This window comes from Hyperoodon ampullatus, assembly GCF_949752795.1.
Source record: "Hyperoodon ampullatus genome assembly, chromosome: 18".
Classification (NCBI taxonomy): domain Eukaryota; kingdom Metazoa; phylum Chordata; class Mammalia; order Artiodactyla; family Ziphiidae; genus Hyperoodon; species Hyperoodon ampullatus.
The window spans coordinates 18,471,361-18,494,463 of record NC_136931.1 but is presented as its reverse complement, the minus strand read 5'-3'; the positions used below and the strand labels follow the sequence as shown (position 1 = coordinate 18,494,463).

Sequence of the window (23,103 nt, the reverse complement as noted above, 5' to 3'; positions counted from 1 at the left end):
CATCCTGATCCCTGACCCCAGGAGCTTTCAAGGAGGGGAAAAGAGGTACTGGAGAGTGAGGCAGAAGGACCCTCAGATGAAAGTAACAATGCCAGAGATCCCACAAGACAGTAAGTAGCACGTGTTTAAATGTGAAATGTAGACAAGAAGCACAGGGAATGTGCGCTTCTTTCTGAAAGAGCAAAATGAGTGAAAGAGTCCCAGCCCTGTCTGGGTGGAAGGCATCTGGGACGGGATGAACATCTGTGTTGAAAAAGGCCATGCTCTGGCGGAGATGGGAAGGCCCCCAGAGGCTCAGGGTTCTCCCTGGGCACGTCTTTCTCCACAAATAGATGCTTTTCCATTGTGACAAAGGTATATCCCAGGCAGGACGCCTCCCCTGGACCCGTGTCTCCAACCACAGCCTCCTCAACATGCCACTACTGGGCATCTCTGAACATGCCCCACCTTGAAGTCCTGATCTTCCCCTAATCCCAAACTTGCTCTACCTGCAATGAGATTCCAAGAAGCTCACCCTGAGACAAGGATTCACGTACCTGAGTGACTTATTACATTTGGAAGGGCTCCCAGGAGGAACTGGTGAGGGAGTGGAGAAGCAAGATAAAGAGGGCAAGAAGCCAAGCAAGGGTGTGATTTCAGACCAAGTCCCTGGAGGGTAGCTTCAGCCTGATCCAGCAGGGGATGCTGGATGTAAGTTACCCCTGGGAGTTTGGGGGGAGGCGGACCGGCGCTCAGCTTCCACATTCCAGCACCACTTGGTCATTGGCTAAGGGCTGGGAAAGTGAACTCCTGGGCACTTCCTTGCAAGGGCAAAGGGACCCCAGTAGCTGAAGGGCAAGCCTCTGGCCCTTCACATGTACAGGCTGCTGGGAGAATCAGCACACAGAAGCCAAACAAGGGGAGTTCAGAAACCAACAAAGGGATCCCAGGGGATCTGAGCAGTGCCCGGACAGTGTCCACTACATGTGCGTTACCCATGTCAGGAAATGGTATTGCCATCCTGCTGGTTGCTCAGGCCCCAAACCCTGGAGTCATCCTTGACCTGCTCCGTCTCACACCCCCATCCAATCCTTTAGCCAATCTCGTTGGCAATACCTTCAAAATACACCCAGAGTCTGATCACTTTTTTAAAGTAACTTTAAAAAATTGTGGTAAAGTCCACATAACATACAGTTCAGTGGCATAAAGTACATTCACATTTTTGTGCAACCATCACCATCACCCATCCCCAGAACTCTTTCCATCTTGCAAAACTGAAACTCTGTACCTATTAAGCATTTTGTTCATCCATTCATTTGTTAATGGACACTTGGGTTGCTTCCACCTCTTGACTGTTGTGAATAATGCTGCTATGAACATAGATGTATTATACAAATATCTGTTAGAGTCCCTACACTCAATTCTTTAGGGTATATGCCTAGAAATGGAATTGCTGGGTCATATGGCAATCCTATTTTTAATTTTTTTTAGTAGCTGTTTTACTGTTTTCCATAGTGGCTGCACCAGTTGACATTCCCACTGACAGTGCACAAGTGTTTCAATGTCTGCACATCCTCACCAACACTTTTTATTTTGCTTGTTTTAATCTTATCATTTCTTACCCCTTCCACAATGACCACCCTGAACCAAGCCATTTCCGTTTTTGCCTGGCTTATTGCAGTGGAATCCCAACTGACCTCACTGTTTCTGCCCTCATCTCCTGTAGTCTTCTCAACACCACTCCTCTACTCACAGCCTCCAGTGTCTTCCTCCCCTCCCGCTCAGGGTAAAAGGCAAAGTTTTTACAGTAGCCTATGAGGCTGTACAAGATTTGTTTCTCACCCTCCCAAATCTGACTCATTTCCTACTTGCTCACTCCGCTCCAGCCACATTGCCTTTTTTTTTTCCCTCCTGTCCCAAGTAATCTACTGTCTCAGGGCCTTTGCCTTATTTTCTCTGCTTGGAATACTCTTTCTTTAGATATGCTTAACGTAATTTTCTCCCTCACTTCCTTCAGGCTTTATTCATTTCTCAAGGAGGCCTCTGGGCTTTCCCCGTTGCTCATCAGCCCTTCCTCCATTTTCTGCCTTTCTCTTCTCTGCCCTGTGCCTGGGAAGATGACCCCTACAGACACCACCACCTGGGCTTTCTTGCCCTCAGGCTTCTGGGTGGGTTTGGTCCATGGCAGGCAATGCCAGAAGATGAAGGGTGAAAGGAGAGAGATGTTGAGTTATTCCCCCCCACCACATCCTCCCTGCTCTGCTCTGGGCAGTGGCCTGTCCCTCCTGGACCACAGCTGCATTTGGGAAGGGTGGTCCTCCGCTTCAGCTCTCCAGCTCCCCCCCTCCCCTCCAATCCCCCACTCCCAATGAGACCATTTCCTCCCTTTGCCCTCCAGTCCTCCAAGTTGTAACTGCTTTTCTGCTTGCTGCTGATCTCCGGACCTTCTACACCCCTGTTGGTTCCTGAACCCTGCCCATTCCTCTAGTCCCTTCACTAAGACTAGAACCATCCGAGCTGGATTCTGTCTCCCACTAGACCCTGACCTAAACACCTTCTAGATTATGTTATTTACAATTTCCAGCCGGCTCTACCTTCTGTTCCGTGCACTTCCCATTCTGTTCTTCTGCATAGTACATATTATCTAACATGCTATATAGTTACTTATTTAGTTTCCTTGAACCCTCACACTCTGTGATGGAAGGTCCAAGGATGCAGGGATGTTTTTGCTTCGTTCACTGTTGTATCTCCAGTGCTTGGCACACAACAGGCTATCAGCAAATATCTCTTAAATGAATGAATGAACGGCCGACCGACTAAGGGAGCTGCAGAGAAGACAGCAGTGTGGTCCAAAGTGCAGGCAGAAGAGCTGACTCTCAATTTCTCCTCGCCCCTCCCCGCCCCCGCCCGGAATGCTGAGTGCCCTGGAAGGAGGCGGAAATGAGCGTGCGCAAACTGCCCTCCAGCCAGGTGTTTACTTAATTAGGACCTGTATCCCGACGCACGTTGATGTTTAACTGTCCACCTAATGGCTGCATCTGGTTCCCGGCGGGCGCAAAGGAACCTGCGGGGCGAGGATAGGCGGGGCCACCAGGTACTGTCTGGGGCCTGCGCAGCCTCGAAAAGCCTCTGCGCGGGTATCTAACCTCCCCTCGGGCACGGAAAGCGCCCCCTGCGGGAGAGCGAGGCGGGGGGGTTGGAGCTCAGCCAGCAGCCTCGGGCTTCTGCGCGTCGTGCATCCCCAAGCCCCAGCTGCCGGGACCACAGGCGGGATAACGGAGCGCTCCCCTGATACCAGATGCCAATTGCTTGCTTTACCATCAGCCGTGAAATTGAAGGATTACAGCGTTTCTCATTCTCTTAGTTTGGGGAACGTGAGGGTGCTATAGAGGAAAGAAACGGCTCGTGAGGCCGAGGACAAAGGAGCTGGATCCTAAAGCAATAATACCAGGCAACATTTGGGCACTTGCTCTGTGCCAAGTGCTGAGTTTAGCGTTTTAAACGTGCTAATTTAATCCTCTTCTATATGTATCAATTCATTCAATCCTAGTACTTTATAGAGGGCAGATATCATAATAGCCCCACTAGATGCGTGTGGAACTGAGGCTCAGAGGGGTTATTTCACTAGCCTGAGGTCACAGCGCTAATAAGTGATGGAATCCGGGTTTGAACGCAGGTGGTGCGGCCCCAGAGCCCATGGTCGACTAGAGAGAGGACTCCCACGATCGCAACGCAAACTGCCCTCTTAGCCACAGGCCTGGTGGTGGGAAGGACAGGCAGGCTTCCAGGCTAGCCCTTGAGAGCCAAAAACTCTATAATTGGAGACTCTAGTCTCCTCCTCAAACTAAATCTGAGATGGGTAGGAGGAAGGCAAGTGTTGAGGAGTCAGCCTGAGATTCTCAAGACAGCTAGGGAAGGTGGGGAGGCCTCAGGGAACAGGAGGTTGTGACTGGCTGGGAAAACTCAGCTCGGTGGGGAGAGGGCGTGCAGTGTGGAGCGACTGAGTTTCAGGACCGTTTCAGGGCCCGGGGCCCACTTGCGTGCCGCCACGGGTAAAGCACTTCGGGTCTGAAGTAGAGGAACGAATTCCAGCTCCGTCGCATGTCCCCCAGTAAGGATACAGAAGAGCTGCTTCGTAGGGAGACTCACTGGAAGGCTGCTTCTCGCAGCCAGCAGTTTTTACTTAGATTATAGTAGGTTTTTTAGACCAATAAAAACAGTCGCGATTTTTAAAATGCCTTTATTTGCATTTTACAAAACTTGAGACATTGTTAATTATTTATATCCTACGTGGGGGGTGGGAAGCTTGCTGGAGGTGATGGGGCTAATAACCACCCCTCTACCTCGCACCTTTTGGCGTCACCACGGCTTCGAACTCTGGGATCTTCTCTCCCAGCCTCCTTATGTTCGGCTGTGCCAGGGAAGTAATGAGTTTTCCGCAAGTTGTAGCAGATTCTGTAACACCGTCTCTCGGGACCTCACTGCCAGTTTTAAACACTCGGAGTCCTGGGGGCAGGCTGATGTGGGAGGTGGGGAAAGAGGCAGGAGGTACCCGCCCGCCCCCCGCTGTAGCCGGGTGTGGGGCAGACACACCCGGCCTCCATCAAAGCCTTGGATAACAGAGAGCCTCGGGGGAGCATGAATGGGGCGCCTTTGTTTCCAGTCGGGTTCAGATGCATCTCCACTTTATTTTCCACAAGGCACAGAACAATTTTCTTCGTGTGCGGCGGAGAGTGGGTTGCCTTTTTTTTTTCCCCACTCGAACCCAGAATCTGCGAGACAGGGCCTGGGTCTCTGCCGGGAGCAACTCCAGAAAACCCGAGAGAACGCAGGAGGGGCGCGGGAGAGGACAGTGAGGTGTGGGGGCTTCGGGGTGCCTCCACAGAGCCAGCCCCGGCCCCACCTGCGAGGAGGCGGGACCTTGCGGCGCTGGACCAATCAGCACCTACCTGCGCTCACCTGGCCTCCCCCCTCGCTGGCTCCCGCGAGCCGCGGTTCTCAAAGGGACGCGCTGAGCTTAGCGGAGCACTAGCCCGCTGTCGCGGCAGCTTTCCACCCCTCTCTCTCCAGCCATGGGGCTCCCTAGTGGGCCTCTCGCGTCCCTCCTCCTCCGCTTCTTCCTCCTACTCCAGGTACTCTATTGCCTTGCCCTGACCCCTGCCGGGACGTTCCTCAAAGGGCGGGCGGGGTCCGCACGCGGCGGTGGCGTCGGGGAGAGAGCCGGACTGGGCTGCCTGGGGCCAAGGTTGTCCGGGAAAGCCTGTGAGGACTCCCCGGGATGGGTATGCAGGGCCGGGCACGCCTGTGACCCAGCCTCCCTCTTTCCCCCTCTTCCCTTAGGCGCAGGTTTACTGGCTGCCGCGCGCGGCCTCCGAGCCGTGCCGGGCAAGCTTCGGGGAAGCTCAAGTGACCTTGGAGGCGCGAGGCGCGGAGCTGGAGCGGGGCCGGGCGCGGGGGAATGGTAAGACCCCTCCGCACGGGGGCCCGCCTGGCGGAACTTCGAGGCGGGGGCTGCGCTGGGGGTGTCCGGGCTGCGGCTGGGGGCTCCTGGCGCCTCCTCAGGTGCGGGGGAGGCGCAGAAAGCATCCTCGGGGCTGGAATGGGGGTGGGCGTATGGAGAGAAAGGCCGGAGAGCGTAGCGCCCTCTGACGTCCAGCCCCTCCTTGCCCCTCTGCGGCGGCGGACCTGGGCCCCCTTCTTCGGGGTGCGGGGCGGCTGAGCCGCTCACCCAGCCCGGACGTGGGAAGCTCTCCCCTGCTGGCCCCAGCGGAGGAATGCGCCTTCCACATTCCTCCCGCAACCCCCGCGCAGGTGTGGGGATGAGCCGTGCCCCGGGCAGCCTCCTTCGCCCCTCTCGGGCCCCCTTTGTGTACCGTGCTTTGTGTCTCCGACTGACAGACCAGGTCTGTTTCTCTTCTTCGCGCTCCCTTCCCCCGCCCCCCTTCTTGCCCGGCAGCTGGAATGCACTCTTAACCCTGCCCTTCCCGGAGGGCCCGCGCCCCTGCAGCCTGCCTGAAAACTGGGCCTGGCACACCTGGACTGGGGCCATCACTCACTGGGGACACCCCCCGACCCCCAGTGTATTGGGACTGAAATGTTAGGGCCCTTGAAGGAGTGGGGGTCCAGGAGCAAGAAGGTCTTGAGTTGTAGGGGCAGTGGGTGGGGGATCAAAGCACTTTTTTGATCTCACAGTTTTTTCTACAGTTTAAAAACTTGAGGGGGTGGGATTTACTTTGGTGCTCAGAACCAGTGTGTTATGAGATCCAGGCAGCTGACGGCTGATGGGGGCCTCTTTCCTTCCATCCAGGGCAGTGCGGGTTCCTCCACCGGATCAAACCCAAGTTCTTAAACAGAGGTGTGTCCCAGGATCCTTGGGTGGGCTTCCAGAGGATCCTTAACCTGTGAAATTGTTTAAGAACTTGTATGCATTTTTCTGGGTAGGGGATCTAAAGTTTAAAAATTTCAAAGCAATTAAAAAACCTATGCCACCTAGCATTTTTCTAATGCCCCCATCAGCATACGCCTCACCCCAGGTACAAATTCCCACAGCTTGAATGTGCGGGAGAGCTGCCTAAGGCACAGAATGGCTCTCATTTGTTTCTCCAAAAGAGGAGTGGGGGCCTTGAGTTCTGTAGAAGCCTTTATTTCTTCTTTTCCCCCCACATAACTCTGCATATTGACAAAACAATTAACACCCAGGCTAGGCCAAGCTCCTTAAACTCTTGGCTCTAGGGGAGCTGAGGAGAAGCATTAAGAGGCCATGCCTCATAAACTTTAAATTCTTGCACATGGGTTTATTACTGACTGGCTAACAAACTTCAACTCAGCCAACCTGTAAAAATGTTAACTTGGGCAGGGCCCCAAATCCGATTCCGGCTCCCTGAGGAAGCTTTATTGCTAACCAGACTTCTGCCAAATCTGTACACCCTCCCCCTCATTGTCAAGTTTTCCGACTACAGTCTGGGAGAGCAGGCTGTGGCTCTGAGTGTTGTCTGTGCCTTATCTTTCTTACTGAAGCAAGAAATATCAGATTAACTGTCACTTCACTAAGCTTGAGGTTCTTGGGGGGGAAGCAGTGATCAGGTTTTCGATTTCACGGTCCGGTTGGCAAGTGCTTCTCGGTGACGTCAGGCATTTTAAACCTTTTGAGAAAATTCTGCTTTCTCGGATGTCTGGTTTATGGTTGTGAAAATGGTGGGTTCATGCCAGGAGCACACCTAGGTTATAAAACAAAACGTGGGTTAATGTGCTTGGCTAACCTTGAGTGCAGCTCCCTGCAACATGCCGAGTTCTTAGAGCAGTCTTGCTGTGAAATGGGATGCTGCCTTCTTTTTAAATAAAAGCAAGTTTCTGGGCCCAATTTGTCCCAATAAATTGGGACTCCCCGGCAAAAAATAGTGGTATTTCTCCTCTTAGTCCTCAGCAGCTGACCTCATCTCTACCTCCACCCCAGCTCCCTATCCTCCATACACAGGAGCCCCAGCCTGGATCCAGCCATGTTGAAAGGGTTGTCCTGAGGGTACATACAAACTCTCAAGTTTGGCCAAGCAGACAACAGTTTCCCTATAGCTAAGGAACAGTTGCCCTTGTTGTTCGCCCCTGGGTTATGAATTTCACAGGTGTCTATGAAGTTGAGCTCAAAGAAATTATCTGATATAATTAATACCTTGTTTGTATGTGCACTTTCCTCTTCAAAGCATTTGCACAGCTCTGAGCTTGCTTTATCCTCCTGACATTCTCTTGAAGCTGGTGATGTACATTTAAACAACTTGAGCTCTTAATCCCAGAGTTGGGACTTCAGAAACCCTATAGCCCAGCCCTGCTGCAGGTTTTAGAGGTGGAGAAACACAGGAACAGCTTAATGGATTCAATTCCCTAGGCTAAACTCGTGAGCTTCCTTGAGGGTCACAGACATGACTTTTACCTCTAGGTTAATGCCCAGGACCTGGTGCTTAATAGGTCCCAGTAGGTATTTGTGTGAATTATGACCATCTTGTGAAGTTCTGCCCATTTTACAGATGAAACCTCAGTGGTTGTGGCTTCCCCAAAGTCATCTCTGCAGTGACCAGATGTGACTTGAATGGAAGTTTCTGACTCCCAAGTTCCCTGGCATTTTTTTTACCACCGGAAAGTAGGAGGTGGATGAAATGAAGAAGTGGAATGTTGGAGCACCAAATCCCACCAGTAGCAGCTCCCTACCCCAAGAGCGCTTAGTCATTTATTCCTTTTCATCCTAGGGTTTTCCAGAAACATTCCTGCAGAGGAAACCAGCTTGAATACAGTCTCTTAAGTGTCCTAGTGATGGGGGCTTGGGTCAGGTGAAGCCAGGCTTGCCTAGACCAAGAGTGAGAGGTTAATCTGGAAGGAGGTAGAGCAGGAATGTTCCCCCCACCCCAACCCCCCAGTCTGGGGTCTGCCTTCAAGTGTGGTCTAGGAGCAAAGACAAAGGAGAGGTTGGAGGAAGGAGCTTTCGTGGTATTAGTGCAGTGATTAAAGTGAGTGACCTAAAGTGGTCTGTACACCCTTCATGGAGAACAGTTGAGAGAAGCAGCTTAATTACAGTAAAAGAAATCCAGTACGTCATTATGGCCCCCTCCGCAGGTTCAGCTCACCCTTAGTCAGCGTTTGGGTAAGATTAAAGCTAACCCTCATTAGCTTTGGTAGAAAACTTCAAAGTTCAGTAATAAATCTGACTGAGCAGGAGTTAACTTCAAGATGGTTTTGCTTATTTCAACTCATGTAAAAATTGCCCTTTGTTTTGGAGCTCCCATTCCGGGCTATGCCCTCTTTCTACATTTTATTTTTTCAGTAAACATATATTTAGCATCTTCATGTATCAGGCACTATTCTAGAATGGCGGCTAAAACAATGAACAAAACTAAGACCTTGCCCTGGTGGAGCTGACTGTCTAATATTAGTTACTTTTTATGCTTATAAGAGCCTTGCCACGCAGGTGATGGTAACTCCCACTCAACTGTAAAATGAGGGTAAGAAACTTGGTGTGAGGTCACTGGGGCAGTCAGCAGTAAGGCCAGGGGGAGTCCATGGTGCCCAATAATCTGCCTCTGTGGAATGAATATTTAGGAACTGGGGCTTCCAGCCCACCCAGCTGCCTTCCTGGCTCAGCAGCCGAGTAGGGTTGGTTGCCAAAGTCCGACGTACATCACTGTTAGCTGGTGTCTGGGGAGCAGGTCTCAAACCTCTAGTCTCTCTTCTCATCTCCTCACATGGCACTCTGTTCCTAGGTTACCCGTGCAGGGTGCCCTCACCTCCCTGCTGTGTGAGGAAAGCATGGCTTACCATGAGCAATGAGTCTCTAGGAAGCGATAGCTCTGCAAAGCATTTGGAGGATGATGGAGGAGGAGGAGGGACAGAGGGCCTGTCTCCCCAAATCAGTGGAGGCTTCGGTCCTGAGGCTGAATGATCTCCATGCAAAGAACCACTGTTATTGAAGAATAACATGTGGAAGAAAGTGTCCAGATGATAAGTGTACATACAGCTCGATGAACATCACACACTTAAACACCCATGTACCTAGCACACATATCAAGAAACAGCATTATCAGCACCTCAAATGCCACTTCCCTCCCCATCTTTACCCTCCCCCAAGAAAACCACTATCTGGACTTCAAATACCATGGATTGATTTGCCTATATTTGAACTTTATGTAAAAGAATCATACAGAACATCCTCTTGGATCTGGCTTCTTTCAGTGCACGTTGTGAGATTCTTGCACAGTTCTGGATGTAGTTGTGGTCGATTGTCATTCTTCTATAGTTTCCATCATGTGACCATCCACACTTCGGCTGTTGGTGGGCGTTTGAGGAGTTTCCATTTTTTTGGCTATTACAGCTAGTGCTGCTGTGAACACCATTGTGCCAGGGAAACTGCATAGGCGGATCAGTTAGGGACATCCCTGGGAGCGTAATTGCTGGGTTAACTGAGGATTACCTGGGGATCTCAGTACTGTGGCTGAGTACTGAGAAGTCAGTTTTTCTGTGTCTTGAAGTAGCTGAGTCTCTTCTGGACTCTAACATCTCCCTCTCCCAACAGTCTCCTTACCAGACCCGACCCTTCTGGCTTCTTGCTTCCCACCTGGCCCTGTGCTAAGAGACAGCAATTTTTTATTAGGTACTTGGTCACGTCCTTTGTTTGGGGGGAGAAGTCCTTCCCTTTATTTGTCCTTAAGCTAATGCTTGTTACTTTCCCCAAAGTAGAAAGGGAATCTGGAAAGGGCCCTGAATTTTTAAGGTGAGAACTTCTTCATGGGTGGAGATTTTTTATCCTGGCTGGTGTGTGGCTAGGCAGCAGCCTCCTCATATGGCCAAGGTGGTCGAATGCAGCTCCTCCGTCATTATAGAGGCAGTGAGGTGTCTGAGACTCAAGGCCAAGCTGACTGGTCATTCAGCCAACAAACGTCTGAGTACCTACTGGGCACTTGAAGTTGAGAGGCAGGCAAGGCCCACAGCTCCTCAACCTCAGTGAGCTCCCTGACCACAGGAGGAAGCAAATCAGTCACCAGGCAATTTTACTGGTGAATCCTTCACTCAGCAGATATCTATTGAGCACCTACCAAGTGTCAGGTACTGTTCTAGGTGCCGGGGATACATTAGTGAGCAAAACATACACAAAACCCAGGCTTGTGGGCCATTCACCTGCTAGTGGAGGGAGATGGACAAAATAAGTAATATATGCATGTAATCAAGTGGGAGGAAAAATATAGAGTCACATAGGAAGGGCTGCTGACATGTTCTTGGAGGTGGAGGGCACCTGGCAGAAGTGATGTCCAAGCCAGAGGCTGGGGAAGGGGTTGGGACATGAGAGGTGGCAGGGAGTGTTCCTGCCAAGGGAACAGCATATGGGGTCCAAGAACTTAAATATGTTTAGTTTGGCTGGACCATGGAGTGTAAGGTAGGGAGCAACAGAAGGGAAGTAGGCAGGGTCCAGTCCAGCTTGGAACTTCCCTCACTCCAGAACAGAGGCAGTGTGGTGTTTGGGAAAGGCAGGAGATGTGGCTGACATTCCAGTTGTGCCCTCATGCAGGCCACTGTCTCTGAAGTCTCCTCTGGATCCAGGACCCTGGGCCCACATCCACCACCCCTTCTCGACTCCCGACTTTTCCCAGACCCAAGGATGACGTGGTCAGCCGCAGTTGAATATTCCCCCTGGTTTCATTTAGTTACCTGGCATTACCAGGCAGCAGGGGTGGCAAGGAAGGGCTTTCAAACAAAATGAAACAAACAAACACATTTAATAATACCATTTACTGGAGAGCTTACTGAGTTCCAGAAACTGCACTATGTACTTTATGTAATAAGCCCCTTTAATCCTCCTAAAAGCCCCATGAGGGGAGTGGAACTGGCCCCATTTCACTGGATAGGAAACGTAGGCTTGTAACTTTGTAACTTATCCAAGGTCACCCAGCTAGTAAATTGTGGAGTTAGGGCTTGAACCAGGTTGGACTCCTACTTGCGAGGTACTAACCATTTGGGAGTCAGAGTTGTGAGTCCTCTGGCCTCAGCCAAGCTGAGGAAGATTGGAAATAGTTAACATCTGACCCAAGCCTTTTGAATTGCTGTTCCCTCCACTGGCCTCTGTTAATCACCAAGATCTGGAGTCATGGGGGAGGGGATGAGGAGGGGACACGTCTTTCCAGGACCCCAGCCTCCCTTTTAGCATGTAGGGGAACAAGGAGGGTTCAGATCCCAGGCCCAATAGCTGACAGTGCTCTCACTGTCAGCTCTCAGCAGAGAATCTGCTTCTGGCTGTTCATCTTCTTCCTCTCCTCACCCCACCCCCTCCTCCCAGCACTGAGGACCTCCCCCAGCCCTGCTCTGAGTGGAGGAGCTTGGTATGCCCTGCCGCCTCCTCCTCACCCAACCAAATCTGGGCACCCACGTGGTTGTGGCTTACCTAGCGCATCAGTAGCCTGCAAATTCCTCAAGGTGACAAAATCCCCTCCAGGCTGCAGCTGCCACGGTCCCAGTGGACTTAGGGGTACGGGGGTCCTGCTGCTTGCTCAGCGAACCAAAATGCCGTATCCTGGGAAGGAATGCCGAATGAACACTTTCCTTCCTCCCTTTACCCCACCTTGGAGCTCGTAGCTCTGGCTCTGTCGCTGACATCTGAGGAGAGGGCTCGGAGCCAGGGCCGCACCGCCAGGAGGCAGGAGGGCTGGTGCCTGCTTCCCCCTCACGAGAGCCTCTCTGGGCTACACAGAACCCAAGACGGAGGGGAGAGCTGTTCTCCCTCAGGACTCTGAGGTATCTCAGGGGCGAGATGCGGCTGGGGAGGCACGACCCCAGGCTTTCCTCTGCCTCCTCAATCTGTTACCCCACTTTTGCTTGTTCAAGAGCACATAAGATTAGTCCGAAATTACATCTCTCTTACCAAGCCTCAAACCTGTGTTGGAGACTAAAAGGAGGTTGATCTTGCCCAGGGGGGGTCCGACTTCAGGGCCTCACATTAACTTTAAGAAGTCTTTGCTCCCTGGGAATTAATTGTGTGCATGTGTGCTTTTCTAAGAAGATTCCTCCCCCCAAATTGGCAGCCCCACTCTCTCCCACCCCCAAGTCCAGGTCCACTCGGAAGTTCTTCAGATTCTTGTCAAAGCCAGCAGTGAGGACAGGCCTGATGGTGCACATCTGGGCACAGGCAAGGGAAATTGGGGTTCTAGGCCTGAGGCAAGTTACTCTGGTCCCAGCTCCTCGGCCTTGATGTTGTAACTCCCCTGTGTGGGAAGTGCCTCCGTGGCCCTGGACGTGAGGAGGTAGACTGCTGGTTGGTCAGACAGAGAGCAGGGCTGGAGGGCTCAGCTACGAACCTGGGTGTCTTGCTTAAGGCTGCCTGCCTTCTCACAACGAGCCCCATCTTGTAGCTTCAGGCAGAGAGAAAAAACAGGTACTTGAGGGCTCCCCACACACAAGCCAGAACAAGATGCCAGGCCCACACCCTTCCCTCTCCTTGTGGAGTCAGCTTCAGCCAGGGCTTCCCACCAGGGCTTCAAGACCTGCCATTTTCTTGTCTTTTATGGTCTTTTACTGCTTCCAGAATTCTCCTGTGTTCCCCAACTGGAACTCAGCCACACTCCAACTGGTTTACCCCTGCCTTTGAGTCAGCAGTCTGCAAGCTTGGCTGACTATCAGGATTGCCTAGGGAGCTTTTTATTTCTATCACACCCTCTTTCGTATATACTATTCTATATAGTTTGTGTAGAGTTGGGCTCGTTGGTTGTAATTTCACATTAATACGTGAATATCTATTCACTGTAAAAACAATGTTTTTCAATAAAATAATAGCATGTACTATGTGACAGGTACAGCTCTTAGCATTTTATGTGTATTACCTTGTTTAATCACCATAACATCCCTTGAAGTGTAGGTACTATTACTATCCCCATTTTATGGATGAGGAATCTGAGGCCAGAGAGGTTAAGTAACTTGCCCAAGATCATGTAAGTAGTAAATAGCAGAGCTTGGATTCAAATCTAAGCTGCCTGAGCTTCAACCATTGAACTCCATTGCGTCTCAACAGAAGCAAATCAGAAATAAACACGTGAAAGTTCTCTCTTCCTCAGTTCTGCTCCGGTAGGGTAAGCACAGTTAATAGTTTAATGTGAATTCTTTTTCTTTCTTTTTTTTTAATTTTTGAATTTAATGTTATTTATTTTTTTATACAGCAGGTTCTTTTTTTTTTTTTTTTTTTTTTTTTTTTGCGGTATGTGGGCCTCTCACTGTTGTGGCCTCTCCCGTTGCGGAGCACAGGCTCCGGACGCGCAGGCTCAACGGCCATGGCTCACGGGCCCAGCCGCTCCGCGGCATGTGGGATCCTCCCAGACCGGGGCACGAACCCGCGTCCCCTGCATCGGCAGGCGGACTCTCAACCACTGCGCCACCAGGGAAGCCCCTAGCAGGTTCTTATTAGTTATCTATTTTATCCACATCAGTGTATACATGTCAATCCCAGTCTCCCAATTCATACCACCACCACCACCACCACCACCCCACCACCACTTTCCCCCCTTGGTGTCCATATCTGTGTTCTCTACAACTGTTGTAGACCTTTTTCTTGACAAAGAACTTATGTATGCACACAGGAATTATTAAAACAAGGATTGGACTATGTCATACTTAACAAATGTTATCCTACAACTTACTTTTTTTAACTTACTGAATCACAGGCATCTTTCCAGACTGGTAAGTACACATCTATCTTGCTTTTAACAGCTCCATAGTCTTCTACATGGTAGATATACCATGATTTATTAGCTAACCCCCTATTTTTATCTTTTACATATGTGGAAGTGGGGAGGAGTTAACATAAAAATTGTGAAGTGTTTGAATTTTTAGAAATCTGTCAGAAATCACCTTATTAGGAAAGACTGCTGTAGAAAGATGATTGAATGAATTGTTCCTCCTAACCCCATTCAATTAAATTAAATTTTTATGTTTGAACGATACCTTCAAGACAGGCTTTGAGGTAAGCTTAATAAGGTTACTATACCATTTAAAAATCATTAGTTTTCACACTAACCATTGTTTTAAGGTTTAGTTATCTGAATGTTTCAAAAGTATTTGAAATCAAAAATTTTTTTAATTTAAGTTGCATAACTCAGAAGTGAACTATCAAATGTATTAGCACTTGCATTATTTTCCTTGGGTGTTGAAAGCTTGAGAGTGTACCATTCAGTCAAAGCGAAAATGCATTTTTTCTCAAGCTTCTCTTTAGTTTTCAAAATCTAGTTAGCAAGCATTTTGATGAAAAGTTGATTTCCATTCTTAAAGAGAATACTCATTTCTGATCTTATTTTCCAAGAGGGGCTTATGGGTTTTTTCTTAAACCCAAATATTGCTGCAATAAACAGTCTTGCACAGGGTGGTTGCACTGATGTAAAAGATTTATCCTTGAAAACCTCAAATAATTCATAACTCTATGATTCAAGACTTATGTCCTCTTATGAACATATGTGAAGTGTATGTGTGTGGAATAAGGGAATTAGACGGATGCTTACAATTCACTGGTCTCCCTTGTATATTTTTTAAGATTTTTAAAATATTTATTTTATTTATTATTATTTATTTTTGGCTGTGTTGGGTCTTTGTTGCTGCATGCAGGCTATCTCTAGTTGCGGTGAACAGGGGCTACTCTTCGTTGTGGTGTGTGGGCCTCTCATTGCCATGGCTTCTTGTTGTGAAGCACGGGCTCTAGGTACTTGGGCTTCAGTAGTTGTGGTATACAGGCTTAGGTGCTCCGTGGCATGTAGGATCTTCCTGGACCAGGACTCGAACCCATGTCCTCTGCATTGGCAGGTGGATTCTTAACCACTGCACCACCAGAGAAGCCCTAGTCTCTCTTGTGTTGAAATTATGTGACTTTTTACACTTTTTCTTAATTTGGGAGATTTGCATTTCTTCAAACTTTGCATACAAAGTGAGACTTTAATATTTACAGCACCATTTCAAATTTTGGCAATTGAAGTTTGCATAAAATATAACTGTATTATAATGTATAGAGTGTCTGAGCTGGAGTTCCAGAGCCGCTGTGCCTGGGTTAAATCTGTTTGTCTACTTACTAGCTGTAAGGGTTGGGTAAATTTGCTTAACCTCTATGCTTCAGTTTCCTCATCTGTAAAATAGGGGTAATAATGGGGATCTCATAGGCTGTAGTGAGGATTAAATGAGTTAGGGTATGAAAAAGCGTGTAGTAAATAAATAAATGTCAGGTGTTAGTGGTAGTGATAATAGCAGTGTTGTTACAGCTAGACTAGTTTGTATACTTACATCTTTAGACTGCATTCCTAGAAGAAAAATTGCTGGGTCAAAGGACTTTCATAGTTCATTCAACAATTATTGAATGCCTACTTTGTATCAGGCACTGTGCTAGGTGTTGGGATATAGTGATAAGCAGATTCTAACACAGTCTTTGCCTTTGGGCATTATAGAGACTAGTAAGGGAGATAGGCAATTAGATAATAGCAAGTAAACATATCATTACAAGTTGTAATGAATTCTATGGAAGAGAGTTACATAGAGCTAGGAGAGTTTTTAACAGGGGAAACTGATCTACTTTGGGAGGGTTGAGGGAAAGTTTCCCTGAGAAAGTAACTTTCGAATTAGGATCTGAAAGATGTTGGGAGTTAACTGGGTAGAATTGGAATGGGAATGTAGGGAGACATTGTTCTAGACAGAAGGAGCAGCATGTGCAAAGGCCCCGTGGTAAGGGGTTATGATGCACTTAAGAAGAGGACCATTGTGGCTAGACAATGGAGACAGGGATTGGGCACATTATAGATTTTGGGTTTTATCCTGAGAACAATGGCACCTCATTGATGAGTTTCAAACAACGAAGTGATCTTATTTTCTCAAATGTATCATCTGTTTCGTTTTTAAAAGATCCTTTTTTTAAAATGGAGGATTTTGTACTCATTTAGGCTAAAAATGATATAGTAAGTACTAAGGTTGGGGAGGTAGAGATGGAGAGGCATGAGTCTTGGTGATTGACTGCGAAAGGGAGTCTGAGGGAGAAATGGTCAAGGAAGAAGATGCTAGATAACAATACACTAGGCACTGTGCTAAATATTAACTCATTTAACTGAGGTAGGTATTACTAGCGTCATTCCCACCTTCTAGATATGGAAACATACTTGCCCAAAGTCTGTCACTGGAACCAAAATTTGAGTCCAGGTACTCTAGACACAGACTTTGGGCTGCTTCTGAGGCCCAGATTTTGGATTTGTGTAGCTGAGTGCATTGATGTACTCTTCCCTGGGAGAGACACTGGAAAATGACCATATTTAGGGCAAGAGTAAAGAAGAACATGAATTTTCTTTTTGACATGATTTTAAGATTATGGATTATGCCTTTAAAGCATCCAGGGGGAGATATTGAAAAGACAGATATATATGTTGGTCAGAGGAAGAATCTGGACATTTGAATTTTAATACATATTCTGAAGTGCCCTCAAAAATCCATACCAATTTACCTGCTTACGAGAAATAAAGGTGAGAATCAGGAACTTTAGAAAACCAATAAACTGGGCTTCCCTGGTGGCGCAGTGGTTAAGAATCCGCCTGCCAGTGCAGGGGACACAGGTTCGAGCCCTGGTCCGGGAAGATCCCACATGCCGCAGAGCAACTAAGCCTGCGCGCCACAACTACTGAACCTGCACTCTAGAGTCCACGAGCCACAACTACTGAGCCCATGTGCCTAGAGCCCATGGTCTGCAACAAGAGAAGCCACTGCAATGAGAAGCCCGCGCACCGCAATGAAGAGTAGCCCCCACTCACCGCAACTAGAGAAAACCCGCACGCAACAACAAAGACCCAACACAGCATAAAACAAATAAATAAATTTATTTTTTAAAATACCACAAAAAACCAATAAGCTGTCTTCCCTAAATACACCTTCAGAAATGGACTCAGTAGAAGTGATGAGTGGGCTGGAAGCAGGGAATCTGAGTTTTTTTTAAAGTTCTCCAGGTGATTTTATCAGTTGTATTTGGGAACGGTTGCGATATCGTGAAGGTCACTATGAAGAGGTGAATATATCTCTTTTAGAGAGGATCTAAAAGAAGAAACAAACTAGTGAAATGTGAATGAAAGCATGGCATTCCAGCCTGCTTTTGCCCCCACAGGTTGCAGGGATCTTAGTTCCCTGACCAGCGATTGAACCTGGGCCTTGGCAGTGAAAGTGCCAAGTCCTAACCACTGGACTGCCAGGGAATTCCTGAAAGCATGGCATTTTGAATTTAACTTCCAATGCTTGTCTCAATGGAAGTTGATCGTTTTTTTTTTTTTTCTTCATTTTCTTTTTATCTCAGGATTCTGAAGGACCTTTACCTTCTTCTTTTGTTTTGCTTTTTAAATTACCGTCCCTGGTTTTGAATACTTAATTGTGCTTTAAAAAGCACGATATGTCTTATTTGGCCCTAACAAGAGCCTAGGTGTGTGTGTATGTGTTCCCATTTTAGATACTGGAAATTACCAAGGGCTTATATTTGTTGAGTGCTTACTGTTAACAGCTTAAATATGAAGTGACTTGCCCAAAGCTGCAGGGCCAATGTGCAGCACTTTTACCCACCAGACCCTTAATTGGTATCCCAGAGGTCCCAGGTTGATCGCTGGGATCTCTGCTCTCATTCTTGAGGGTGGGAATCATTGACAGCACACCTAACACTGAGCTTTGAGTCAGCCATGTTTGGAACTCCCAGAGTGCTGTCAAGTATAGCTCAGCTTGGGTTTCTCTCTGGGGATTATAAGGGAGGACCCAGCTCCCAAGCGTGAGGAAGAACCTGAGTAGTGTAGATCTTTTCCAAAGAGCTTTCTGCAGAGAGGCAAAACTCCCCTAGAAAGAATTGCTTTCTCCTTAACAACATGGGGTTGCCATATACTAGTCAGAGGGGGGGAAAATCACAACATCTCATTCTGATTGCAAATCAAATACATGTTTACTATGGAAAAACTGGAAGATAAGCAGAATGGAGGCCCACCACCCATAAAGGACCTTAGTCATTTCAAATGAACATTTTTAATAGATCTTCCGGGTCCATTTCCCTAATCAGGTCTTCCTTGAAGATATCTGATCTGAAGGAGAGGGCCCGAGTCCCACTGCTTCATTGCCCCACAGCTCGCCCTCCTGCCTGGCTTTCCTAACAATCCAGCTTCATATTCTACTTCAGTGGATCAGAGAAGGGCTACAGGCTGAGGGCCTCAAATGCCCCATCGGCGCCATCTGCAGGAAGATCCAGGCAGGGTGAATGGTGTATAGATGGAGGTGTCTGCCAGGCGTAGCCACACTCTCCCAGGGTCATGCTCTTGTCCAGGAGCTGTCATCTGTGTAAAGCTGCTCCTTGCGCCAGTGGCCACTTAAGAATGCCTTTCACCAAGCGCTTCAGCTCCAGCCCTGTGCTTGACTTCTTAGCATCCCCCAAGGGAGTGATCTTGTGGTGACAGATCATCACGAACACCCAGGGAGGCAGGTCCACTTGCACTGCTTTCTGCTTTAGGGAATCAGTCTGGCTCCTCTGAGGGCGACAAACGGCTGTGGCAGGACACGTGGGGTGCTTTATCTCCCGGCATGCCACGGGATAGCCCCTTGGGGTCCTAGCATGCCTCGCAGGCTCTCCATGTCCCCGCTCCGCCCGCCCGCCCGCCCACCCGCCCACCCACCCGCATGCCTTGCAGCCTCTGCCCATTAGTCTCCTCAGATCAGATTCTGCTCACCCTCCACAATCTTGGACTTCTTTTTAATAAACTTATTTATTTATTTATTTATTTTTGGCTGTGTTGAGTCTTCGTTGCTGCGCACAGGCTTTCCCTAGTTGCAGCAAGTAGGGCCTACTCTTCATGTGGTGCGCGGGCTTCTCATTGCGGTGTCTTCTCTTGTTGCGGAGCACGGGCTCTAGACGCGCGGGCTCTAGGCGCGCGGGCTTCAGTAGTTATGGCTCATGGGCTCAGTAGTTGTGGCATGCGGGCTCTAGAGCTCAGGCTCAGTAGTTGTGGCGCACGGGCTTAGTTGCTCTGTGGCATGTGGGATCTTCCCAGATCAGGGATCGAACCTACGTCCCCTGCACTGGCAGGCGGATTCTTAACCACTGTGCCACCAGGGAAGTCCCCCTTGGGCTTCTTTGGCCTGGAAAGTCATTGGTTCTGGAGAGAGCTAGTCTGCCTTCCTGGTGCCACAGCTCCACCACCACCCCTTTTTTTTAACGAGTATAAAGATATTAATATTTTATGATTGTCAGACTCAAGCTATAAACTGTAAGTGGCTGCTTTGTAAATATTGTATAGTAACGCATATATGTGGAATCTAGAAAAATGGTACAGATGAACCTATTTGTAGGGCAGGAATAGAGACATAGATGTAGAGAATGGACATGTGGACACGGGGGGAAGGGGAGGGTGGGACGAAGTGGGAGATTAGGTTTGACGTAAGTACACTACCATGTGTAAAATAGATAGCTAGTGGGAACCTGCTGTATAGCACAGGGAGCTCAGCTCGGTGCTCTGTGATGACCTAAATGGGGGGAAGGATGGGGAGGGAGGTCCAAGAGGGAGGGGATATAGGTATACATATAGCCGATTCACTTCATTGTACAGCAGAAACTAACACAACATTGTAAAGCAATTTTACTCCGATAAAAATAAATAAATGGCTGTTTTGTGACCTTTTTCCCCTGAGCAGAGCGCTGTTTTTCCTTGATACTTTTTAATAATATTTAAGGCTGTAGATGAGACATTTGAGTGACTGTAGCACACGTAATTAAGTATTCTGTTGAAAGTTAAGTTGTTGAGACTTTGTTTTTAAACACTAAGCAACAGTCATGAACATCCATGCAGGTATGGTTTTGTCACATCTTGGATGACTTCCTGGCACAATTCTTGGATCGAAGGACTTGTTTAAGGCTTAATTGCTTAAAAGTTTGTGTCAATTTACGTTTCCCCCACCCCCTAACAATATATAGCAGCATCCACTCCCTAAGTATTTCACAACATTTGTCCTTTTAATTTGTATTTCTTAGTAAGTGTACTTTTTTCTACGGGTAGTTTTACTCAGGAAAATGCCAGAATCTTCTTTCAAGGCAATGCCACATACTTTCCCCTTGCACCTTCTTATCCCAGTCCCTTAACAGAAGGTAGTGATAGCTACAAGGACAAGTTTGTTTACTTTATAAGCTAGGTGTGTCTCTAGACCAAGCTAGAATGGAAACACCTTTGACAGTGTCTCCCTCATTCCCCAACAAGATGCCTTTTGGCCACAACACTTTCAAATTGATATTACTCTTCCCTTCTCATTAAAATGCCCAGAGATCAATAGGAAAACTGTCAAGTGATCAAGTGATCAAGTGTTGATCACTTGAAGGACATTTACCCCTGAGAGATGGGTGGTTTTATTTTGCCAGAACATCCAGTAAGGTTGGACATTGGGACTACATAGCACCTGTATGTCATGGCTGAGAAGACAAGCTTCTGACCTTCATGGGTGTTTCCTTGAGAGTTTGGAAGTGTCTAGGCAACTCCAACCTAAAAGCAGGCCTGGGATGAGTTCCCAGCCTAATATCCATTAATTCTTAAAAGTCTATTTAAAAAGCTTTCTTCTTTCAACAGCTCTAGTACTCCAGGGACTCAACCCTTCTTGCCCAAGTTTTATAGTGGCGCCAGCTCAGGATCTGAGGCCAGGCTTGGCAGGACGGTCTTTAGAGAGGAGCTCTGAGCACAGGCCAGGGACTCCTGGTTCCCTTGGATGTTTCTATCTAGTGCAGATACACAGAACTCTGATTAAAAAAAAAAAAAAAATCTCTAAAAGCTGTCTCAGGTTACTAACTCCCTTCCCCAACAGTATAGTACGAATTGTATGTTCAGACTCAGTGCTGAAACCTATCACTTTATAGTGGTACAGATACCTATATCTTCATCAGGTTCATCGACTTTATGGTTCAGAATCTCTGTGGAAGAAACTGAGTTTAAAGCTGTCAAATCGGGCTTCCCTGGTGGCGCAGTGGTTGAGAGTCCACCTGCCAATGCAGGAGACGTGGGTTCGTGCCCCGGTCCAGGAAGATCCCACATGCCGTGGAGCGGCTGGGCCCGTGGGCCATGGCCGCTGAGCCTGTGCGTCCGGAGCCTGTGCTCCGCAATGGGAGAGGCCACAACAGTGAGAGGCCCGCGTACCGCAAAAAAAAAAAAAAAACCCAAAAAAACAAAGCTGTCAAATGACTTTAAGGTCCTAGGTGGGTGTGGAAGTAAGAGCTATGTTTACGTCTCTGTTTTTCAGCCTTAGGATCTGAACTATTGCCCCGTGTGCTCGTCAGTGCTCACCAACTTGTCCCAGAAAGAGTTTGACACGAGCCCATTCATGCCTCCATGACTTGGCCAAGATTTGTGGCCTTGTGGAGCTAGGCTGCAGTCAGGAACGGGAATCAGCTTCCTTCGCTAGCTGTGAGAAGGTAGGGTAGAAGGGGGTTGCGTAATGATGAGACCTGGTTTCAGATCAACTTCATTTTGAAACCAGTGATACAAGCCAGTAGTGCCAAGAAGCATCTGGGAGGAAGTTGTAATGATCTGCCCCAGGGCTTACCGTTTACCAGCCTCTGTGTGACTCATGGCTTACAAAGAAAACTGCTCATGTTTCTACAGGTGCCTCAGCGAGTTTCCCTGGGCAGGTCAGATTGGCTGTGAGGTCTCCATCCTCTGCCTTTCCCAATAAACCATGGAGCAGCCCCTATGAAACAGTCCTCTCCAAATGCAGACTGAGCCAGCTCCCCGTTACGCTCTTTGGTCCTGTGTATCCCCTTTTCCCTTCTGTGCTTCAGCCTCTAGGTAAAGCACATGGCTGTAACTAACCCCATGCCCACTCTGAGAGATGGTTTCTCTATGGTGTAGAGAGAGGCATGGACTTGGAGTCAGAAGCCCTGGTTAATTGTGAGTAGGCTAAAGGTCCCTCTTATTGGGGGCTTACTCTGGGCCAGACACAGTGCTCGGTGCTGTGTGAACATTATCCCACTTATTCCTCCCAATAATCTGACGAGGTAGGTATTATTCCCATTTTCCAGATGAGAAAACAGCTTCTGTACATTCACATGACATGGATGTGAACCCAAGTCTTTTGGACTCCAAATCCCGTATTCTTCATCACTCATCTGCCTCTGCCTTTAGGATTTGAAATCTGGTCCTGCTGCTTCCGAGTTGTGGGGCTTCGTGTACTTTGCTCTCCTCTCTGAAGCTGCTTCCTGAGGAACTTCAACCCCAGGGCAGTCTCTTGTTTCCTGAGTTGTCAGAATAGGGGAGTAGTATCTACCTTGTGGGTTATTTTTTGAGGACTTGGATAAGAAAACACTTAGCTGGGTGTCTCGGGCAGAGTGGGTCTTTGAAGCTTGTTCCTGCCTGCCTGACTCATGCCCCTTGGTTGTATTCTGCATCCAGCTGAATGTGGCTGAGGGCTGATGGGGCAACTGGAATGTACAGCCTGCTTGGGAGGCACGTACAATTGAAGTACCTGACCACTGACTTCTCCTTGATTGTTGGCACTGTCCCCTCTAAGAATAGATGGACAGCCCAGATACTGTGCTACAAATGTTTGGACCCATAAAACAATGGAAATGTGCCAGCAAACAGGGTAGTGAGGTGTACC

At 48.3% G+C, this 23,103-nt stretch overlaps 1 protein-coding gene across 5 annotated transcripts in view; it reads left to right on the top strand.

Annotated features, from left to right (window-relative positions):
* Positions 1 to 4,813: 4,813 nt before the first annotated feature.
* The window catches only part of CDH3 (cadherin 3), a 44,380-nt gene continuing 26,090 nt past the window's right edge, over positions 4,814 to 23,103 (top strand). For 3 of the 5 annotated variants that reach the window (XM_079723578.1, XM_079723577.1, XM_079723575.1), the window contains exons 1-2: positions 4,814 to 5,111; positions 5,320 to 5,440. In XM_079723578.1, the coding sequence (XP_079579704.1) occupies positions 5,052 to 5,111; positions 5,320 to 5,440 (181 nt within the window). In that variant the 5' untranslated portion in view covers positions 4,814 to 5,051. The remainder of the gene's footprint in view (positions 5,112 to 5,319; positions 5,441 to 23,103) is intronic. The other 2 variants (XM_079723579.1, XM_079723576.1) reach the window with 1 other exon arrangement.